At 51.8% G+C, this 19,190-nt stretch overlaps 1 protein-coding gene across 5 annotated transcripts in view; it reads right to left on the bottom strand.

Moving 5' to 3' along the window:
- Nucleotides 1-627: 627 nt before the first annotated feature.
- The window catches only part of PHACTR2 (phosphatase and actin regulator 2), a 189,025-nt gene continuing 170,462 nt past the window's right edge, over nucleotides 628-19,190 (bottom strand). For all 5 annotated transcript variants that reach the window (XM_004452032.3, XM_058307584.1, XM_058307582.2 and 2 more), the window contains 2 exons: nucleotides 18,910-18,986; nucleotides 628-7,074 (listed from right to left, as the gene is read on the bottom strand). In XM_004452032.3, coding sequence (XP_004452089.1) covers nucleotides 7,059-7,074; nucleotides 18,910-18,986 — 93 coding nt within the window. In that variant the 3' untranslated portion in view covers nucleotides 628-7,058. The remainder of the gene's footprint in view (nucleotides 7,075-18,909; nucleotides 18,987-19,190) is intronic.

Below are 19,190 nucleotides of genomic sequence, written 5' to 3'. Positions count from 1 at the left end.
TTCCTTGGAGAACAAAAGGAGAGGCACTCACTTATCTGTGGACCATGGAGACAGACTAATTTCTTAGCGCACATGTGGGACCAATTTTCCAAACCTGCTAATTGTCTTTTTGGGGGGAGGGTCCCCAAGCTTCCTCTACCTCTTTGGTCTAGAAGTACGTGCTCAGGTTGCTCTTCGGCTTCCCCCTCGTATCTTCATCCATCACTATTTGCAACCACTGCTGAGAGCCATGGAAAGTCTCTTCCGATTCCCTTTCTGCCGAAAAATATGTTCCAAACATTTCTCTTTACTTGTTATACACTAAATAGTAAGCCTAATGGGGAAGCTTATGTTATATATTATGAACTCTAGAGGGCTCTCTTTTATATTTACACACTATAACGCAAACATCTTTCCACAGAAGAGGAAGCCACCGAGTTTTCACAACACCGTGTGCTGTTGTTAAAAGCTGCCATGCTTCAGACAGGTATTTTAAGTAAGAAGGACAGGTGCCGAGGTCAGGTGCAGCTGAAATGACAGGCAGCCAGAAAAGCTGTCTTCCTAGGCTTTCCAGGTGAGGACTCAGGGAACTTTAGTTAAAAAGATAGAACGCTGTCTGAATGCAAGAGGAACTGGAGCGGACTAAACTGAGCATTTCCCGATGACTTTATTGAGGTAACTTTTCTCAATTTTATACATATATGCATTTATATATATTTAGGAAAGCTAAACAATGTTCTAAGGCACTTGGATTTGTGCACAGCAGAGTAGCCCATGATATACAACTAGAGAGAGCAACAATTTGCTTTTAAATAACACAAACACCAGCACAGAATAAAAAAGGTAATACATGGTCTTTGTTTCCGGTTACAATAGTGGAATACATACACACATGTGCGTATACTTGTGGAGATTCATACCCACATATCTGCATACAGTACAGATTGAGAGCCACCATCCAAAAAGAGAAACTGTCATGTCAGTCCCCAAACCGGTCCCGCTATTTACACTCCCAGACTTCAAGCCGGGGACAGAGGATTCGATCCTGCGCCGGAAATCAGGAACCAGCCATGTGGACGGTGGTCACCGCTGCCATTCCAGTCACCCGAGCCAGAGCTTGACATAACAAAAGAGCATATACAGTTCTTTGCTTGAAAAGGAAAAAAAGGACTAGTTCGAATTTTTTGTAGGTGCTAAATTGCATGAACTCAGTGCAGAATGTTTTGAACACACTGGCACATTTCTAAGCCACAGAAGAGATACAAAAGAAATAAAGGTAAGTTAGGAGTGTCTGTATTTTAGATGAAGAAAGTGGTTTGACCCAAATCTACTCCGAGTTTTCCCGAATGCTTGTTGGCATTGTAGGGGCAACTTTTCAAGGTAAGGTAACGACACAATCAAAGATAACAAGAGCATCCCCGAAGGGAAGGGTTCCCCAAATCGGCAAGGGGCACGAGTATTATTGGCAATTTCACATACTGTAAACTTGAATTGACTTCCTTCAGTATATTCTTAAAAAAAAATACTGCTCTTTGAAAAGATACAAATTCGTAAGCACCATCAAACATTTCCCAGTACAATCACACACTTATGGCTTCTGAGTTGCTCTGTCTCGGAAAAAGTTGTCTAGAGATGTGAACATTCAAAACAGTTGTAGTGGCTAAATTAATTCCATTCTACTAGCCACAAGGCATCCAAATAATTTCAAGACCTATCTACCATTCAGTTTTGGCGAAACAAAAAGCGCGAGAGAGGGAATCAGCTTGTGTGTGCATGGTTGGTGTGGCTGAAGAGTGGTGGCCTTGTTCACACTCATCTGGCTTTGTGTGACCACTACTGCATTGTGGACCATAGGCAGGTAGCCACAGGTAACGCACCTTCCCGTCACACGTCTTATTAGAAGGCGGGGAGCCGCAGCCTTCGCATGTGCATCCAAGGCTGCTTTCTAACACGGCAGGCAGGTGCCGTGGGAGACAATGGGGAAGCCCGGGCTTTACGTGGATGGTTAGCAGTGAGGCTTGTCGTTAAGCCGTGCAAAAACCTGCGTGCCATTGCCCAGGCTTGGGACTGAAGTGAAACTGTGCACAAACCAGAAGTAAAATGTGTCCTTTGAGTGCATTTGGGGACTGGGCCATGCCACTGTACCCAGGGGGCACTCACAGAGCTGCCCGCGCCCCTCCCTGGAGAACTGGCAGATGAAAGGTGCCTGCAAGCAGACGGACGGCTAAGCCCAGGGGGACGACAGCTTGGGGCCCAAAGGGACGCAAGGCGCTGAGGTGGTGCTCGGGGACGGGCACTTTTCCTGTGCCCCAAAACTGCAACAGAGAGTGGAGTTGGGGCCGCGTCCACCCTCCCAGGAGTGGACACAGGGCGGCTGCTTCTCTGGGTTCTACAAGGACTGGGGATGCTACTGGCATTGAGCCGGCAGGGCCTGGGGTGGTAAAGACCTTTCTGTGCTTGGGCCAGTTCTGGCCAAGCAGGCACTGCTCAGCAACACGCGCCAGCAGCCGCCCCACCGAGAAACGGGGCTCCCGGTGCTCTGCTCAGTGGCTGGCAGTGTGCTGAGCCAAATGACATTTGTGTGTGTGTGCGCGCGCAGTAAATCCCAGCATGACCTCAAAATGACACCCCCCTTTCTTTTTACAGAGTTGGCCATAGGTGGGACGAGCTGCCACAGGATTCTCTGTTTCTTTGCCAGAAATCTTGCTACTCTGTCAATGGGTTTTCTTAATTGAGGATGACGTTTTCTTTAAAATAAGCAGAGGTGGACCAGCTCCCGAGAAATGCTAGCGGTGGTTTGCATCGCCACACAGCTTAAGCCCACTGACTACAGAAAGAAAAGGGGACGTGAAAAGGAGGGGGGCAGGGTGCTCCTCTGGGGACCCCCCACCTGCCAGCCTCACAGCTGAGTCCCCTGAGCAGGGACTGTCCGGGCTGGGCATGCTCCCGCTTGCTGATGCTTGGGGCTGTGGCATGTCCTTCGCCCTCTAAGCCACTCCTTGGCTCTGGAAGCTCGTTCTGCCTTCTGAAATAGAACCATGAGATCTGGGCCACCAGCAGCAGGTAGAAAACAACCCGAAGTAGAAGACCGGCCATTTCAAGAGGGCAAGAAAGACCCTGTAAATAAACGTAATCTAAATAGCTCTTTGGTGCTTAGAGCATGCTCTCAGGATGTGAAGAAATCAGCTTGTCTAAAGCATAAGCTCTCACCAGCAAGGTGAGGCTCAACAACAGAGCTGGAATTTAGGAATATGTCGCCCGCCACATGGATGAAAGGACATACATTTACCTGGCTTGATTCTATCACTTACTCTGAGGAAGATTTCTAACTCTGTATGAAATTTACTGGTGGAACCACTTAAAAAATAGTGAGAGACTGAATACATTTTTGAGCAGGAAAGGAAGGAAAGTGTCTGCTGTTCAAGCGTGGGCACCTTACTACGTGGTAGGCAGGACGGCTTTTTCTCTGTCATGAAGACAGTGTGTTAAGACTCTAATTTTTGAAAATTACGTCGGCTTGTTGCCATTAATAAAAATAAAATACCTGTTCTGTGTGAGGGGGTACATGTGTACCAGGAAGCACAGGCTTGTCAGATTTTTCTCTTTTAAGTATAAGTGGTGCATTTCTTCCAAGTACCAATGCAACGCTGAATTAATTGCAGCATGAGAAACCGGATGTCTGGGTTTTTAGGGACGTCCTCTCATTTTAAAGATCTGGTGACGTTCGAGTGGTATATCCAATCCCCCTACTTCCTAAATTCTACTTCCATCACATTTCTGAAGTTTCTACTAATAGAATACAGTTTTCTAACAGAAGAAAGTAATCTGCAATCATTAGACTAATAAAGGGGATGGAAATGACTCCTGAAAGTCAATTTCTCTGGGTAAATCAGAGCATTCAATGTGTTTGCTTTCTTCCTTCATTTAAAACAGCAATTAAAGTATCCCAAGCGGCTCACTGAGTATTATAGTTTTCATTTAAATACTTTAAGGAATCAACCTAAAGATAAATGACGTCTAACATACCAACATGTGAGAAATTTCCCGTCCTCCTCCACGCCTCGACTGTGTCCGGCTGGTGCCTCGGGCCCGTGGAGAGGCTCTGGGGCCCCCGGGTGACCTCTGCCACCACTGGTGTCCTTTCCCTCCGTTTTATTGCGAGCAGATGGTCACTTGGCTCTGCTGCAGTCTATCTAGTTCCTTCTTGCGGGTGGGCTTGTTTTCTTCCTTAGTCCCATTTTGGGGACTGTGGAAAGTCCACTAGTTTCTGCCACCGATGTGACACTTGAAACAGGAGGAAACTGGAGCAACAGAAATGAGACTCGTTCACAGGCTCTCGCCTGCCCTGCAACCAGAGCGTGTGGGCACCTAGGCAGGTGCCGGTGGTGGGCAGAGCTGAGATGGGGGCGGCCTGCCTCTGCTGCTCGTGGGGGGCAGCAGCCCTGGATGGGCTGGAGGAGGGACTGGCGGGCGCAGAGCTTCCAACTTTGAAAATTACTTTACAAAATTATTTTACAAAATATAGCTTAGCTCATGATCCTTTCATTCTTTCCATAGCGTTTTATGTAAAGAATCAGTCTAATGAGATAATTGGTGGTTCTAATGACTTAAATATTAGGCTGGCGGTGGCTAAATTTTTAGACTTTTAGACTTCCCTCTAAACTTGTCCATCAGTACAAAATAAGCATGGGCAGTTCATAAAGCTGACATATCATTCAAGGAAAACAACGTATGGAGGGCCCAGATTTTCATTTCCATCCTGGGTGCATCTCACTGTAGAAATAAGAATTGCATCACATGCCACTGACCATAGAATGGGGAAATCTGTTCCTCTTATCAACCAAATAGAGACTACTTATGACTTGTATCTGGAGTGATAGCATGGTGATAATATCTTAGATTTACCAGTTAAATAGAGACCTTGTGAATAGAAATCAAAACAATGTTTCAGATTTTAGGTAAAAAAAATGAAGAGAAACATATTCCTTAGTATGTTTCCAAGACACTAGAATGATAATAAAATAATATCAGGGGACGGATGTGACTCAAGTGGTTGAGCGCCTGTTTCCCACGTGGAAGGCCCTCGGTTCAGTTCCCGGTGCCTCCTAAAGACAAACAACAAGCAAGACAAAGGAAGAAACCAACTCAGGGGAGCCAATGTGGCTCAGTGGTTGAGTGCCGGCTTCCCACACATGAGGTCCCGGGTTCAATCCCTGGTCCCGGTACCTCAAAAAACAAACAAACAAACAAACAAACCCCAATTTCATAAAGAAAAGGATGACTTTGGCCAAAAACTAAATCCAAGTTGATTTCTATGGCTGGATTTAAACACCACAAAATGGACAAAACCTCAGCCAGAGACAGATTCTTGGGCATACAGAAAACTTCTCAGAGCAAAAATGTGTCTCGTGGCACTGATGAAACGGCAGGAGGGAAGAACCTGGGTTTACGCCGTCGCTCCCCTTACTGGTTAGTCTTCCTGGTTAAAAATGGCCTGGCCTTTCACGACAGGCCGGCTGATGCCAATGTTTTTTTAACCAAAATCATCCAAATTCGAGTGGGTCTTCAAAATCAGTAAATGCCACACATACATTTACCCACTCAGTTGAGTACTTATTTTGGGGCTGAGATCTAAAATTAAAATCTTCCATGTTATGAACCAGAAACATTCCAGAAAATTCTAGTCCAATCTCTGAGAATAAAATAAGCTCTATTTAGATCTTGTCTTACTGTACACTCCACGTGTTTTTAGTAAAAGGGGCACAAAGTAAGTGTGAAAGAATAGGTGCAAAGGTAGGATTTCCAAATACTGAAATGAATGAAGGAGTGGAACTTACGACAGATGAGCATACAGGTTCTGTGCCTGGACTCCACGGAAAAGAGCAAGGCAGACGGGGTGGGGAGTCAGCTTGGAGGCTCCCAGCCCTCTGCCACGCATGGGCACCCATTTGTTTGCCTCCAACGTCAAGACTGAGCTCCTGGAGGCAACCTGTGGACTTGAAGTTCAAGATGAGGTTTTCCTCACACCTCAACGTAGCAGAAGTTTCCTGTGTTTAGTCTTTGGGTATTTTTTGATCTATGTGCTTCTTTATTTATTTTTAAATAGCAGCAGTTCAACTTAACGCAGCACTGAACAAAAAGTAGTCCTTTTCAGTTCCACCTAGCATGCTGGTACCTGGCTTACATTTTAACTTTGGATTCGCATTTTTAAAAGGTGCCGTGCTTGCCGGTATCCACCCCCTCCGCTGAGTATGCTTGTCATTGCTTTGGAGATAATCGAGGTAGGGGAAGACCAACAGGTTTTTTTTGGAAAGCTTGTTACGGTTTTACAGGGCCACATCACAACTGGCTTTATCCCAGGTCCTGTTATGCTTGCGAAAGTTTGGGGCAACAAACGAGAAGGACAACAAAATGCAAAGCATGTGCGGCTACGCTATTTAAAGCATGCAACAAAATTTGGGTAAGCATGCTTGTTACGACTTGCTGGGAGCCTCCTGCTTTTAGGAAAAAGATGCAGGAAAACACTCAAGACTTATTCCCGGCAACCGGATCCACTGGCATGACATACAGGAATGCACCATATTGTACCAAAATAATGGTGAAGTGAGAATAGTCTTCAGGTCTTTAAGACATCCATGTTCAGTGACCAGATTCCCAAACCTCTCGGCTACCCAATGCCTACCTCAAAAACACATTTACGCTTCAATTTCCTCTTCTTCATTAACATAATGAAATACTTGGTTCCCGATTTCCAGCTCCCGCTCCTCCCCACCGTAAAGTCTGGCTCTCCGGCAAGGGGGAGCCGGCGACCGGCTTCTGCGCGTCTTCCCGGGAGGACGTGACTCTTGTGAGCATGGTGTCCCTCGCCTCGGGCACACGGCCTCGGCCAGCGCCCTTCCTCGGCGCCAGCCTCTGGGCGAGCAGGCAAGGAGCACGTTCCAGCAAAGCCTGCCCCGCCCGTCCTTCCCCCCCAGGTCGGCGGAGACCCACGTCCCCGGCCAGCGCACCATCGGGCGTTCAGGAAGCAGCACTCTGCCCACCGAGGGTCGGCCGGTGTCTCCAAGACGTTCTGCCTCTCACTAGGGACGATGAAACCTGCGATAAGAAAGAGCAACGCCGTGGGTGCGTGGAGCAGACCGGAGGGCACCTCGTGACACGGACTCACCGCGACAAACGGGCCTCGTGACAGTACTTACCACGGACACGCCGGAGCGCCGGCCGGCCCCTAGACCAGCGGCTCTTAGCCAGGGTTCCGTGAGCTCGAACCGAAAGCAATCAACTTAGCATCTTTATTTCCTCTGACCTCTAACTGAAACCTCGCATTTCCTTCACTTAGGAATGTCGGCAGTAAAGGACAGGAAGATTCATTTCATATCACATTACAGTTGTTGTGTTATCTTGAGAAATCGCACGCACTCATCCGTACTTGGAAATGACAGGGGTTGTTAGAGCTGATGCTGGTTGACGGGCCTAAAACCATCTGCCGCTCGGTTCTGAGAAGGGGCCTGTGGTTTGCACCTGGCTGGCAGCGGGGCGCGTGGAGCAGGAAAGGTCAAGAAGCCCGCCCTAGGCAGACGTGGTCACAGCGCACCCAGGACTCGAGACGTCGCCACTCTTGGGGCTGGCACGTCCGCAGGGACACGGGGTGCCTGGCTTGTGGTTAGGAGACGCAACATCAGCCAACGTCTCTGTTTCACTAGCTTCAGCCTCTCGCCTCCCCGCGTTCCTACACGGGGCTGCTGGGCGCGTGCCCAGGAACACAGGAAGGCGTCCGCGACGCCATGTGGAGCCTGCTCTTGCAAGCCTGCCCCTGCACTTTTTGCGTCGTTTAGTGTCCCATCCCTTTAAACACCTCTGCGGTGCCCTCGTCGCTCTCCATCCCCTCTGGTCACCAAGTCCTGCCCTGATGACCGGTGGCCTCTCTCTGTAGGCAGGATGGCTGGCCAGCCCACTGGACGCCCCGTGCCACTTCCCGCAGGCCCCACGGCTCCCTGCCTCCCTCCGTCTTCCAGCTACAGCCTCACTTCCAAGATCAAGCTCAAAGGCTCCGCACAGCCTCCTCGGCCTCACCCCTTTGGCCCTGTTAGAGATTCCCCATCCACGCTCCTCCACTGACCACTTCCTCCCGTTCTCTTTCAGGGTCGTGGGGGAGCAACCCTGGTTCTCCCTCGTAAGCCCGTGTCTCCCTGCGCAGGCCCTCTCCACCAAACCTGTGCCCCACGCTCGCATTACAAGGTACCGTCCCCCAGCCGGTCCTCGGCCAAAGGCACTTCATGCCCCCCCCACAGGGCGGTGTGTAAGTTTCTTGGACGGGGACAGGGCCTTCAGCACAGACTGCCCTGGGCCCAGCGACCCGCCACCGTGCCTCACAAAAGGCTCCGTCCCTCTCCCGCGCCCACGTTCTCTTCTCTACCCAGGGTCACTTCCTCCATCTCCAGCTTGCAAGATCTTACTGCGCGAGGCCACCCCAACCCCGTTTCCCCACCTCCTGAGGAAGCAGTCGTCACTCTCCTGTGTGCTCCCACACTCTGAGTTGACGAGTTGTCACAGCCTATGACCCTCGCCTCGGCGTGCCTCCACTATCACGTGGAGGGACACTGAGGCAAGTATTAGAAAATGAAAAGCTAAAGACAAAAGTACAGATGAGGCAAGAGCAGCCCAGAGGTGATCGCCTGTGACGGGATAAGGGCTTTGTGATGTTACTGCTGCACACTGGAAATTCTCAAAGTTAAGGGTACAATAAAACTAGCCTATGAGGGCCACAGAGACACCCAGGTCCTATGGTCATGGCAGATAGTTCTGGAGTTCGGTGCCTTGCCAGGGTGCCCTACTTTGGAATTTGTGCTCCTGAGTGTAATGGAGTTAGACTCAGGTGTGACCTCTCTCTGTATGCTGCTTCTGTCACTTTTACTGAACCTGTGGTTGGCGCTGGGGTTGGTGTATGCTCAGGAGACCTGAATCTCTGGACTGTCCATGTGCCGCTGGGCCCTGAGCCTCAGCAGAGTTGCAACTTCTACTCTCTGGTTCATTGGACTTACCCAGGTCAGATAACAAGGAGGTGAAGATGGTCAACCACCACACCAGGGAACCAAGAGAGTCTACAACGGCAAGCAGGAGAATTCCATCCTCAGCCATGTGGGATCTAAGCCTCCTCTCAATTTAGAGGTGGAGTGGACATCACCATCCCAGGGTCCTCAGGATGGAGGAATAAAATATGGATTAGAGTGGACTTACTGGTATTCTACTATAGAATTATTGTGACTCTAGCAATGGAAGAAATTGTATCACTGATGTGGAGACAGTGGCCACTGGAGTTGCTGAAGGCAGGGAGAGGGAAAAAGAGGTGTGATATTGGGGCATTTTCAGGACTTGGAGTTGTCCTGAATGATACTGCAGGGACAGATGCAGGACATTATAGATCCTGCTGTAACCCGCTGAAGGGACTGGAGAAGAGTGAAACTACAATGTGCATGTGGTGCTCTAAAATGTACTCATCAGATGCAATGAATGTACCACAGTGATGAAAGAGGTTGTTGGTGTGGGAGAAGTGGGGGGTGTGGGGAGTGGGGTATATGGGAACCTCTTATATTTTTTTAATGTAACATTTTGAGTGATTTATGTACCTTAAAAAAAAAGATATAAAAAGTGAAATAAAAATAAGAGGTTTCAATGATTTCATTCAGTTGTGAATGAATTTTGTACAAAATTTTTTGCATGCTATTTTAGTTAATTAAATAACATTAAGTATACTAACTGGGAGAATAATGATAAACTAGTTCCAAGTGTTTTCTCTGATTCCTTAATTTTTGAATAATCCACTTCTGATTCAATAATTTAGGGGAGATCTTTTTGTATTATTTCATGAATCTGTACTTGACTGTTAGCAAGCTCTACTTTTTGTTTCAAAGAAATCATTTCTGATTTGTCTCCATATTCTTGGCATTCTTCTCATGTATACAGGGATCTGATGCAGTGACCCATAAATAAATAACTGTTGTTACGTCATACTCATTTAGAAAGAATGTGAAATAAAATGAAAGTTATTATTTTAAAAAAAACTAACAAAACACACACACAAAAAACCAGCCTATGCCCCAGCTTGCCTAAACTGGCCAACACGCGAGTGATGCGAAAACGTGTCCCTTAGTTCAGTTCTTGACCTTAGGCCAGGTCTGGGCCGAAAGTGAGCCTCGAGGTCTGCGTTGGCTGAACAGCCCATTCCCGCCTCCACCGGGCTGCCCGCCCGCCTGCCTGCCTGCCTGCCCTCCACCAGGCTGCCCGCTGTTGCCCCGTTCTCCGCACTGCCCATTGTTGCCCCGTTCTCTGTGCTGCCCGCCATTGTCCCGTTCTCTGCGCTGCCCATTGTTGCCCCGTTCTCCGCACTGCCCATTGTTGCCCCGTTCTCCGCGCTGCCCGCTGTTGCCCCATTCTCTGCTTGCTTGCTGGTGGCTCCCCTCACCAGGACGCAGTCTGCGCAGCGCAGACCTCTCCAACTCGGGCCCCTTGGGTTCCCCGGGGAATGTACGTGCACAGGTAAGAGAGGCTGATGCAGACAAGCTGGTGAGGGGAGCTGGTCACCCAGAGCGGGCCTGAGAGGGACCCGGGAGCGCGTCCACGGGGACGCCATCGACAAGCCCGACTGTGCAACTCCTGAAGTTTATTTACAGTAACCCGTGCAACAGGACACCCAGGATGCTTGCAGGAAGAGTCAACCCCAACCTAAAGGAAAAGCAGAAATTCTAGAAGAGATTCCAAAAGAGAAACAGAAAACCTCTAAACTCAGACCCCTCATCTAAAACGTGGAAGAGAGCAGGGCATCGGCACGACAGCGGCACGGACGGTGTTCACTACATGCCTGGCTCAAGTGCAGGCCGTGCACAAGGTGCATGGGGCACACGCACACACAATGCATGGGCACACACGCACATGGCACATACACAGCACGGGGCACACTCGCAGCACAGGGCACACACACCGCACATGGCACACCAGACAGGGTGCACAGGCACGTGGCACACACGCCGCCTGGGGCACATGCTGTCCGTGGCACACAATCACCTGGGGCACACACATCACCTGAGGTGCACACATCACCTGGGGCACACATATCACCTGGGGCACACATCACCTGGGGCACATACGCCACCTGGGGCACACACATCACCTGGGCCACACACCACCTGGGCCACACACGCCACCTGGGGGACACATGCTGCCTGGGGCATATACACGCCACCAGGGGCACACACGTCACCTGGGGTGCACGTCACCTGGGGCCCTCAAACCGGCCTGGGGCACACACTGCCTGGGGCACCTGCCGCCGTGGTCCTGGAACAGCCCCGCTGGGGCTCGGGCGCCATTCTCCGCGGGCACATGCAGGGCACGGGAGGTTGAGCTGCTTGGCACCGCAGCGAGGGCTGGGCTGAGCAGGGAAGCCCGTGCCTCCACAAGCCCGTGAGTGGGCCAGAGCCCTCTGGGTGGAGGAGCGGCAGGTGGGTGGCTGGCAGGTGGGCAGCTGGCAGGTGGGTGGCTGGCAGGTGGGTGGCGGCAGGTGGGAGGCTGGCAGGTGGGCGGCTGGCAGGTGGGTGGCTGGCAGGTGGGCGGTGGGGTCCTCCAGGCCCCTCGTTCCTGTCCACTGAGCGGAACTCTCCTGCCCCACACCCCAGGCTTCAAGGCCAGTGTCCTTCCCCAAGGGGACGAAGGGTGGAGGGCTCGGTGAACGCGTGCTGCAGCCACAGGGCTGCGCTGGCATGAGCGCAGGACCCGCAGGCGCCGTCCCCGTTGGGGCAAGAGCCCCGGGTGCCCACCAGGGCCTCCTCCAGCCCCACCCGTGGGTCCCGCACTCCGGGGATGCAGCAGCGCCCCTGGCAGCCTGCCCCGGGCTTGGAGCACCCGCTGCCCTGCAACGCCCTTCTCAGGCCACTCTGCGCACGCAGGTCCAGGGCTTGCAGGACAGGGCAGGCGGCCCGACGTGAGAGCACCACATCTGGGTGTGAAGATGGTAAGTCAAGGCTGGGGCAGGCCGGGCAGGGGGACGTGGGGACCAGGCGACGTTCCAAAGCCCAGGGCTGGCCAGGCAGCATCTTGCTTTTCATTTCCAAAAGCTGGCCAAGGACTTTCAGAACCTGGTCTTGCGTCTTCCTCCAGACACTACCCGTCCACGGAGCCCCTCCGAGACCACTTCCCAGGCACCACCTCTTCAACCAGACGGGACCGTGAGCAAAACGACGCACTGGCAGCGGCGGCGCAAGGCTGCACTGGGGCTGCCCCGGGCGGGGAAAAGGACCTTTATAACTTCAACCAGGCATCTTAGCTTTACATTTGGCTCAAAAACGTGGTGGCTGGAGGTACTGACAAAGAAAACCATTCTGAAATTTGCTACTCCCTGGCTTGTACTAATTTTGCAGAAGCTCGGTGTCACCTCTTGGAAAGCTTGCCTGTCTGACGGAATGACAGTCGTGGCCTCAGGCTTCGAGATGCCGGAGTAATAAACAGAGGAGCTGTGCCCTCGGGACGCCTGAGCCTGCACCCACCTCTTCTCAGACGGTCCTGCAACCCAAACATGCTGCTAGCTACACTCCTTCCTTCTAAAACCAAATTCAGTTTTCTTTTCATACCGTTGAGAGGGAGGGAAGAGGAGGAAAAGCTATTTTTAAGTTTCAGGGAAGAAAAATTCTCCTCCATACCATCATTTTTAAAGACTTTATCCATCTTCCTGAAAATTCATCCAGATAATAAATTACGCACACACTATTACTTTCCTTGATTTCCCTTTAGTTAGGTATATAGAATAACTAAGAGTCGACGCGTCAGGCCACGCACACCCGGGCCGAACGAGGGCCAGACTCGCCGTGGGGACCCCGGCCCGGGCCCCCTGCGCTGTCCACCCTCCGGCCTGGCCTTTGCCTTCGGCTGGGATGCTCGCAGCACTGACCAGCGCGGCAAGCGGCTGCGCAGCACAGCGCTCTCCCATCTTCTTAGATCCTGTGGAAGAGGGAAGGGGAGCACCCAGGGGGGCAGCAGCACTGCGGGCGCAGCTCCCCGCTCCCGGCGGAGGGCCCCTTCTTGATGGGCAGCGCGGCCCCACCTGAAGCTCCTGCCAGGTGCCCGCACACCTAGAAGCGGAAGAGCAGCTCACGTTTCCTGGACGCCCACAGAAAGCACAGCCCCCGAGAGGGGCTCTAACGCCAGGGCTGCTTCGCCTATTTCTACGGAGCAACCGAGCAGGGAAAGCGACTCTAAGTCCCCCCCAAACCACCAGGCGCCTCTGACGCGGCTTCTAACGAATTGCTTTTCCGACGCATTCAGTGTTAAATAAAACATGCCACTGCTCTGCTGACATTTATGCAGTGTCAGGAGTTTTCTCTTAACGCTACACCAGTGATCTCTCGGCACCCGTTTTAACTCTGAGGCCTGTGACTCCACGACCCCGAGCCCTTGGTTATATCTTAACGTAACCAGCAAATCACTCATAACCTAATAAAATCAGGCATATGAAAATACAGTGTGCACTCTAAAAACATTATTTAAAATCTCAATACAAAAGTCAAAGTTTATTAAAAGTAATATTTTCCCTTGATTATAAATCTGATATATGGTAAGAAAAAAGACTAAAATTACTCATCATCTTACCACTCAGCAGGAACCATTTTCCGGTGTAGCTTCGAAGTTAAGATTTGTCCTTCTGCGCAATTTGACGTTGGTATTTAGAGAATGATTCTAATTTCTTTCAGAAATTCCAGGGCCTTGGTGGCTGCGGTGACCTCCGTCTGGAGGCAAGGGCCGTGTGCAACGGTGCCTCACCCTGCCAGCGGATGCTGGGTTTTGCAGGCTGGGGGGGCCTGCTGGGGAGGACACTGTGGAGTGGCTGAGGGGCAGGGGGACTGGCGCCTCTCGGGCGCGGGCAGGAGTCCTGGGCCGTCGCTCGCCTCTGCTCGAGGCAGGGCCTGGAATCGCCCCAGTCCCCCGAGCCCTCCACCAACCACTGGGGACGCCGCAGGTGCCGCACTCAGCTCCGGCACCTCCCGAAGGCAGCCCCCTGGGACCAGGAAGGCCACGGGGCCCTGGCCTGGCTTCAGCCCAGGAGAGCCGCCACGGAGGGCCTCGTCCCTGGGGCTGCGTCCGGCAGCGCTCGTCCACATCCTCAGCTAGGGGAAGCAGCCGCACGTTTCAGGAATTCCAAAGACTCAAAGAGGTGAGCCGGGACGAGGCCCCTCCCAGACCTCCCAGCTCCCAGGACCCCCCGCGTCACCTGCTGGTCCATCTCCCCAGAGGCGCAGACGCGAAGGAAGCCACTGTGGGAGCGGGTCTTTTCCGTCACTCATCTCTCGTTGGGGGGGGGGGGAGCTATTTCTGGAAAAAGGGGCCAAGCAGGGGGGCTGGGCTGCCTCACCCACTCGCCCGCACCTGCACCCACGGGCCTCAGGAGCTGACTGCGGGGAAGGCTCCTCGGCCAGGAGGCCGTGCCGGGCAGGGGGGCAGAGCTGCCCCGTGAGCGAGGCGACGCCGGCAGGCTGTGGTGCCCTCTGCGGGAAGCATTTCCTCAGCAGCTTTCTAAATGCAAACAGTATCGTTCCTGTACTATTTTGATGAGAAACAGCAGTGTTTACCACCACTCTTTCCTCTTCAGTACTGAAAACTATTTAAAAATCACAGCTAGGATATTTCCCTGCCGGAACACACCTCTTAGGATGAAACATAAATTGATGAGAAAAGAGCGCACTTGGGCCTTACTGCCAGGTTTTTAAGGACCCTTATCTTAGTGACAGGGATATTTTATTTTTTCTCCTCTGGAAAGACATTTTAAGGAGTGTTCATCGATAGATTTTTGGATAACTTTGAAGGTTACCTTTGGAGGAAAGCGGACTTGGCCCAGTGGTTAGGGCGTCCGTCTACCACATGGGAGGTCCATGGTTCAAACCCCGGGCCTCCTTGACCCGTGTGGAGCTGGCCCATGTGCAGAGCTGATGTGCGCAAGGAGTGCCCTGCCACACAGGGGTGCCCCCACGTAGGGGAGCCCCATGCGCAAGGAGTGTGCCCCGTAAGGAGAGCCGCCCAGTGAAAAAGAAAGTGCAGCCTGCCCAGGAATGGTGCCACACACACAGAGCTGACACAGCAAGATGACACAACAAAAAAGAAACACAGATTCCCATGCCACTGACAACAACAGAAGCGGACAAAGAAGACGACGCAGCAAATAGACTCAGAGAACAGACAACCGGGGCAGGGCCGGGGGGAAGGGGAGAGAAATAAATAAAATAAAATTAAATAAATAAATAAATAAATAAATAAAGTTAACCCTTGATATCAGCTTTACAAAATAAACAAAACCAAACTTATGATTTCCCCTGAAACACAGTTCATGCCTATTTACATTGAATAAATATTTACTTAAATAATCAAGGTATCAATAGACTTTTTATGGAACACACAGCCTATTATAAATGCCCTCCAGACAAATAAATACAGAAAAATAGCCGATGGAATTTTGAGGGTGAAGTAAATGTCCCATTGGGTATAAAAACAGACTCCAAGTCTGCTCTAACTAAGTGGCGAGGCAAAGCGCGCAGGGATGGCGCAGCGCGTCAGAACACGGGCCTGCAGCTGCTGGGCCGCGCACTCATCACAATGATGATTTCACGTCCGGGGAAAATAACTGGTGTTAGAACTACGGATATAGAAAATATAAAGTTAGGCTACTCTGTTGCTTCCTAACCATAATTAAATGCCCAGCAGATAAAGATCTAAGTGTAAAAATAAGTTGAAGAAAATAGCTGTATGATCTTGGTGTGGGGAAGGCACAAAAGACACAAAACACTGAAGCCAAAAATAAAAATTAAAACAGATCTGAATATGCAGAAATTCAAACAAAAGACCATACACCAAGTTAAAACGTTAACAGCAAAACAGTGTCTAGTGTGACAAAGTGCTGAGATCCTCAGGACCTGTACCTGACGGGTTTTTACTAAACGACGTGAAAAAGACAGACCACCCAGAAGAAAACCGGCTAAAGGTTTTGAACGGGCTAATCAAAGAATAAATGTGTACTAAAATGGTCAATAAAAATAGGAAGCTTTTAAGAGTAGATAAAGAAAGGATCCCCAACTTCACAGACAGGAGCAAAACTGGGTATTTCTGTTTTCCTTTTAGGAAGCAGACCCCTCCCTCGCCTCCTAGCCATGCTATGAGGCAAGCGGACGCTCATGCACGCCAGGCCGGCTGTGACCCGGGGGCCCTGTCTGGAGGATTCCAGAAGGGCGTCTCAGTCTTTCAAAACGTAAAGGAGACAGACCTGCTGCGCCATCACGTTCACCCGGGGGTCTCCGCCACGGGAATGCCGCCATGGGCGTGGCGCGTGCCTACAGAAGGTCAACGCCACGTCCTTTCGGACAGAAAACTCCCAAACCCCCACTGAGATGGACCCGTTTTCTTATCTGACCTACGACCTGCCTGAGAGCCCCTCCGAGGGGCGAGCAGCCAGCTGCTGTGGAGAGACCCCAGTGCTGGCTCTGCGTGTGACTGCGGCGTGCACACGGCTGTACGTGCACGTGTGAAGACACAGAAAGACGTCTAGGAGGAGCCGCACCGCGTCACGTGCCGCAGCATGAACGGAGCGAGACTGGGCAGGTGGGAGGGGCTTTCACGTCCAAGGACAGACTCTTGCACTGCTGGAACGTGAATTAGAACGTATTATATTTCCGTACTTAAGAAATGATTCTTCTGCCTGCACCCCAATTTTAATTTCTTCTAATAACAAAGCACACACCCACCAAAATGCAGTGTTTTTCGATTGTTTTCTACAAATTACTTTGCAATTTATCCTTCCCATCACACCGTTGAATGATCAAGCGATCAGATGCCGTGCTTTCTAGGGAAACTGCACGGAAGTACATCTATTGTGAACGACAACGACGGGTCGGTGAAGACACGGCAGTGCAGGGATGGGCACGCGCCCACGCGCCGGCTCCCAGCTGCCCCGAGCCCGGCTGGCCCCTGCCACGTCCAGACCAGAGCCCGATGGCCAGGCCTCCTGAAGTGCAGCTGCAGGAGCGGCGAAAGGAAAGGGATGCTAGGTCTAACTGAGCTGTGACCCCAGAAAGGCACGCCAGGTCCCCAACCCAATCCTGAGGACGGGCACAAGGTGTCATCAGGAAGACGAGCCAACCTGGAGCAGGGTGGGCCCGGCTCCAACAGACCGACAGCGCGGGGGGCCGTGTGGGGACGAGGCAGGGGCTGGGCGCTGCAGCTGCCGGCCAGGGCACGCCAGGGACCGCGCCAACACCAGAGCTGGGAGAGGCGGGAAGGCTGCGCCCAGCGGGCTCGGGAGGGAGCCCAGGCCTGCCGCTGCCGTCCTTTCAGACCTCAGGTCGCGGTGAATCAGTGCCAGCTGCTCCGAGGCCCGGAGCTTGGTGCTCTGTCTCGGCAGGCCCGGGAAGGCGACACACGGCACGGGCACGCGCGTGGCTCAAGAGCGGCTCGTGGCAGCAAGCCACCAGGCAGAGAACAGCGTATTTGTTCAGGTGCCTGGAGGACCCCCAGACAACTAAAAACAAACACGGGCCATAGGAGGAGATGACGATGCACCAAGAAAGTGCCCTAAGGGAAAGAGGGTCCTTCTGCGCAGCAGGTGCGGGCACGGGGGTGGGGCTGTGCTCGCTCAGGCTCCCGTGAGCTTCTGGGAGGGGGTCGGGCAGAAATCACTGAGGCACAACGGCACCTCTGGCATATGATGTGTTTCCAGCATGGAGCACTGCCGCAGAGAGGGACCACGGCAGACAAAGGGGCATCCTGATGCGCGGCGGCCCTACCTAGCCTAAAATGTCAGCATTGTTTTACAAAGAGACCCCCGTGGGCTTCTATCCTGATAGCTCCTTTACAATTCAGTTGTTTTAGGAGGTACCAGGGATCGAACCCGGGACCTCGTACATGCGAAAGCAGGCGCTCAACCACTGAGCTACACCTGCTCTACTACAATTCAGTTTTTGAAGATCTGATTTGCACAGAAATTTTGGGAGCACAGCTGCTAGCTAAAGCAAAGCTCATAAACCCAGGAGAGAACGATAAACAGACGGTCCCTGTAAGGGGGGGAGGGACGGGATCACCAAGGTCCTTGGGGTGTGGACAGCTGAGGGCTGGGGGGGGAACGGAAGGGCGCGGCGGTTTGTGGAGCAGGACACACTGGATTCCCAATCTAAGAACGACTGTGGGAACTCAGATCCGTCCTCTCCAAGGTCTGTGCACGGGAGACCACGTATGCCCACGCAGGCTCTCCCCACTGCACGTTCTGGGCAGTGAACTTCGACGAGTCTGTGTACGAGCAAACAAGTGGTGCTGGAACTTGTCTTTTGGCCCAGAAAATGAAACTAAGCACAGAGGGAAAGACTCCAAAACGCAGCCCCTTGGAATGATTTGGACTTTCCTGAAGGAAGAAAGGGGAAATTCTAGGTTGTATAAATGTTACTAGAATAAAAAACTAAGTAAGAAACATGGGACTATATAACACGAAGAGCGAGCCCTGATGTAATCCATGGACCAGAGTTAATGCAGTTATTATAAAATTCTCTCATTAACTGGAGCAAAGGCACCACCCCAACACCAAGCGTCGGGAACCGGGGGGATGTGGGAACTCTGTACTTGGTGCACGATTTGTCTGTAAACCTTCAACTTCAGCAACAACAGAACTATTTTATTTTAAAAAGAGAGAGTAAAAGCCTTAAATTTTGAAATTCTTATTCAGGGGGCTTAGTTTAGTGCCCTTAAAGAGCACTGGATTTACTAGGAAACCCTGGGACGTTACAATCTTATCTAGTCACATCTTTAAAAACTGCCATGTGGAACGCTGGCTATCAGTAGAAACAAGCGAGGGTGACGGTGGAGGGACAGACTCCTTCCCAGGATGGTTCTGTGTTCACCTGAACGCCATCTACCTACCTTGTAAACTGCCGACTCTCTTCGTGAACTTCCATTTCTGTGCTTTTAAATTCATTGAGTTCTTTCCTGATTGCTGCCTAGACAGGAAAGAACAGATGAACAGAATTGGTACTTAGGGCCTACGGCTGTGCGGCGCGCGCGCGGAGCTGTGGGAGACCGAAGCACGCCCCCACAAACGCCCGTTCAAGCCCAACTCCTGGGCCTGGGGAGGACCCACTGGAGAAGGGGACCTCAAAGATCCTACCTGGAGGACGCCAACTGAACCCTTACAAGCAAAGGTT

Source organism: Dasypus novemcinctus, chromosome 11, assembly GCF_030445035.2.
Source record: "Dasypus novemcinctus isolate mDasNov1 chromosome 11, mDasNov1.1.hap2, whole genome shotgun sequence".
Lineage (NCBI taxonomy): Eukaryota > Metazoa > Chordata > Mammalia > Cingulata > Dasypodidae > Dasypus > Dasypus novemcinctus.
This window is presented reverse-complemented; position numbering and strand designations above follow the sequence as displayed.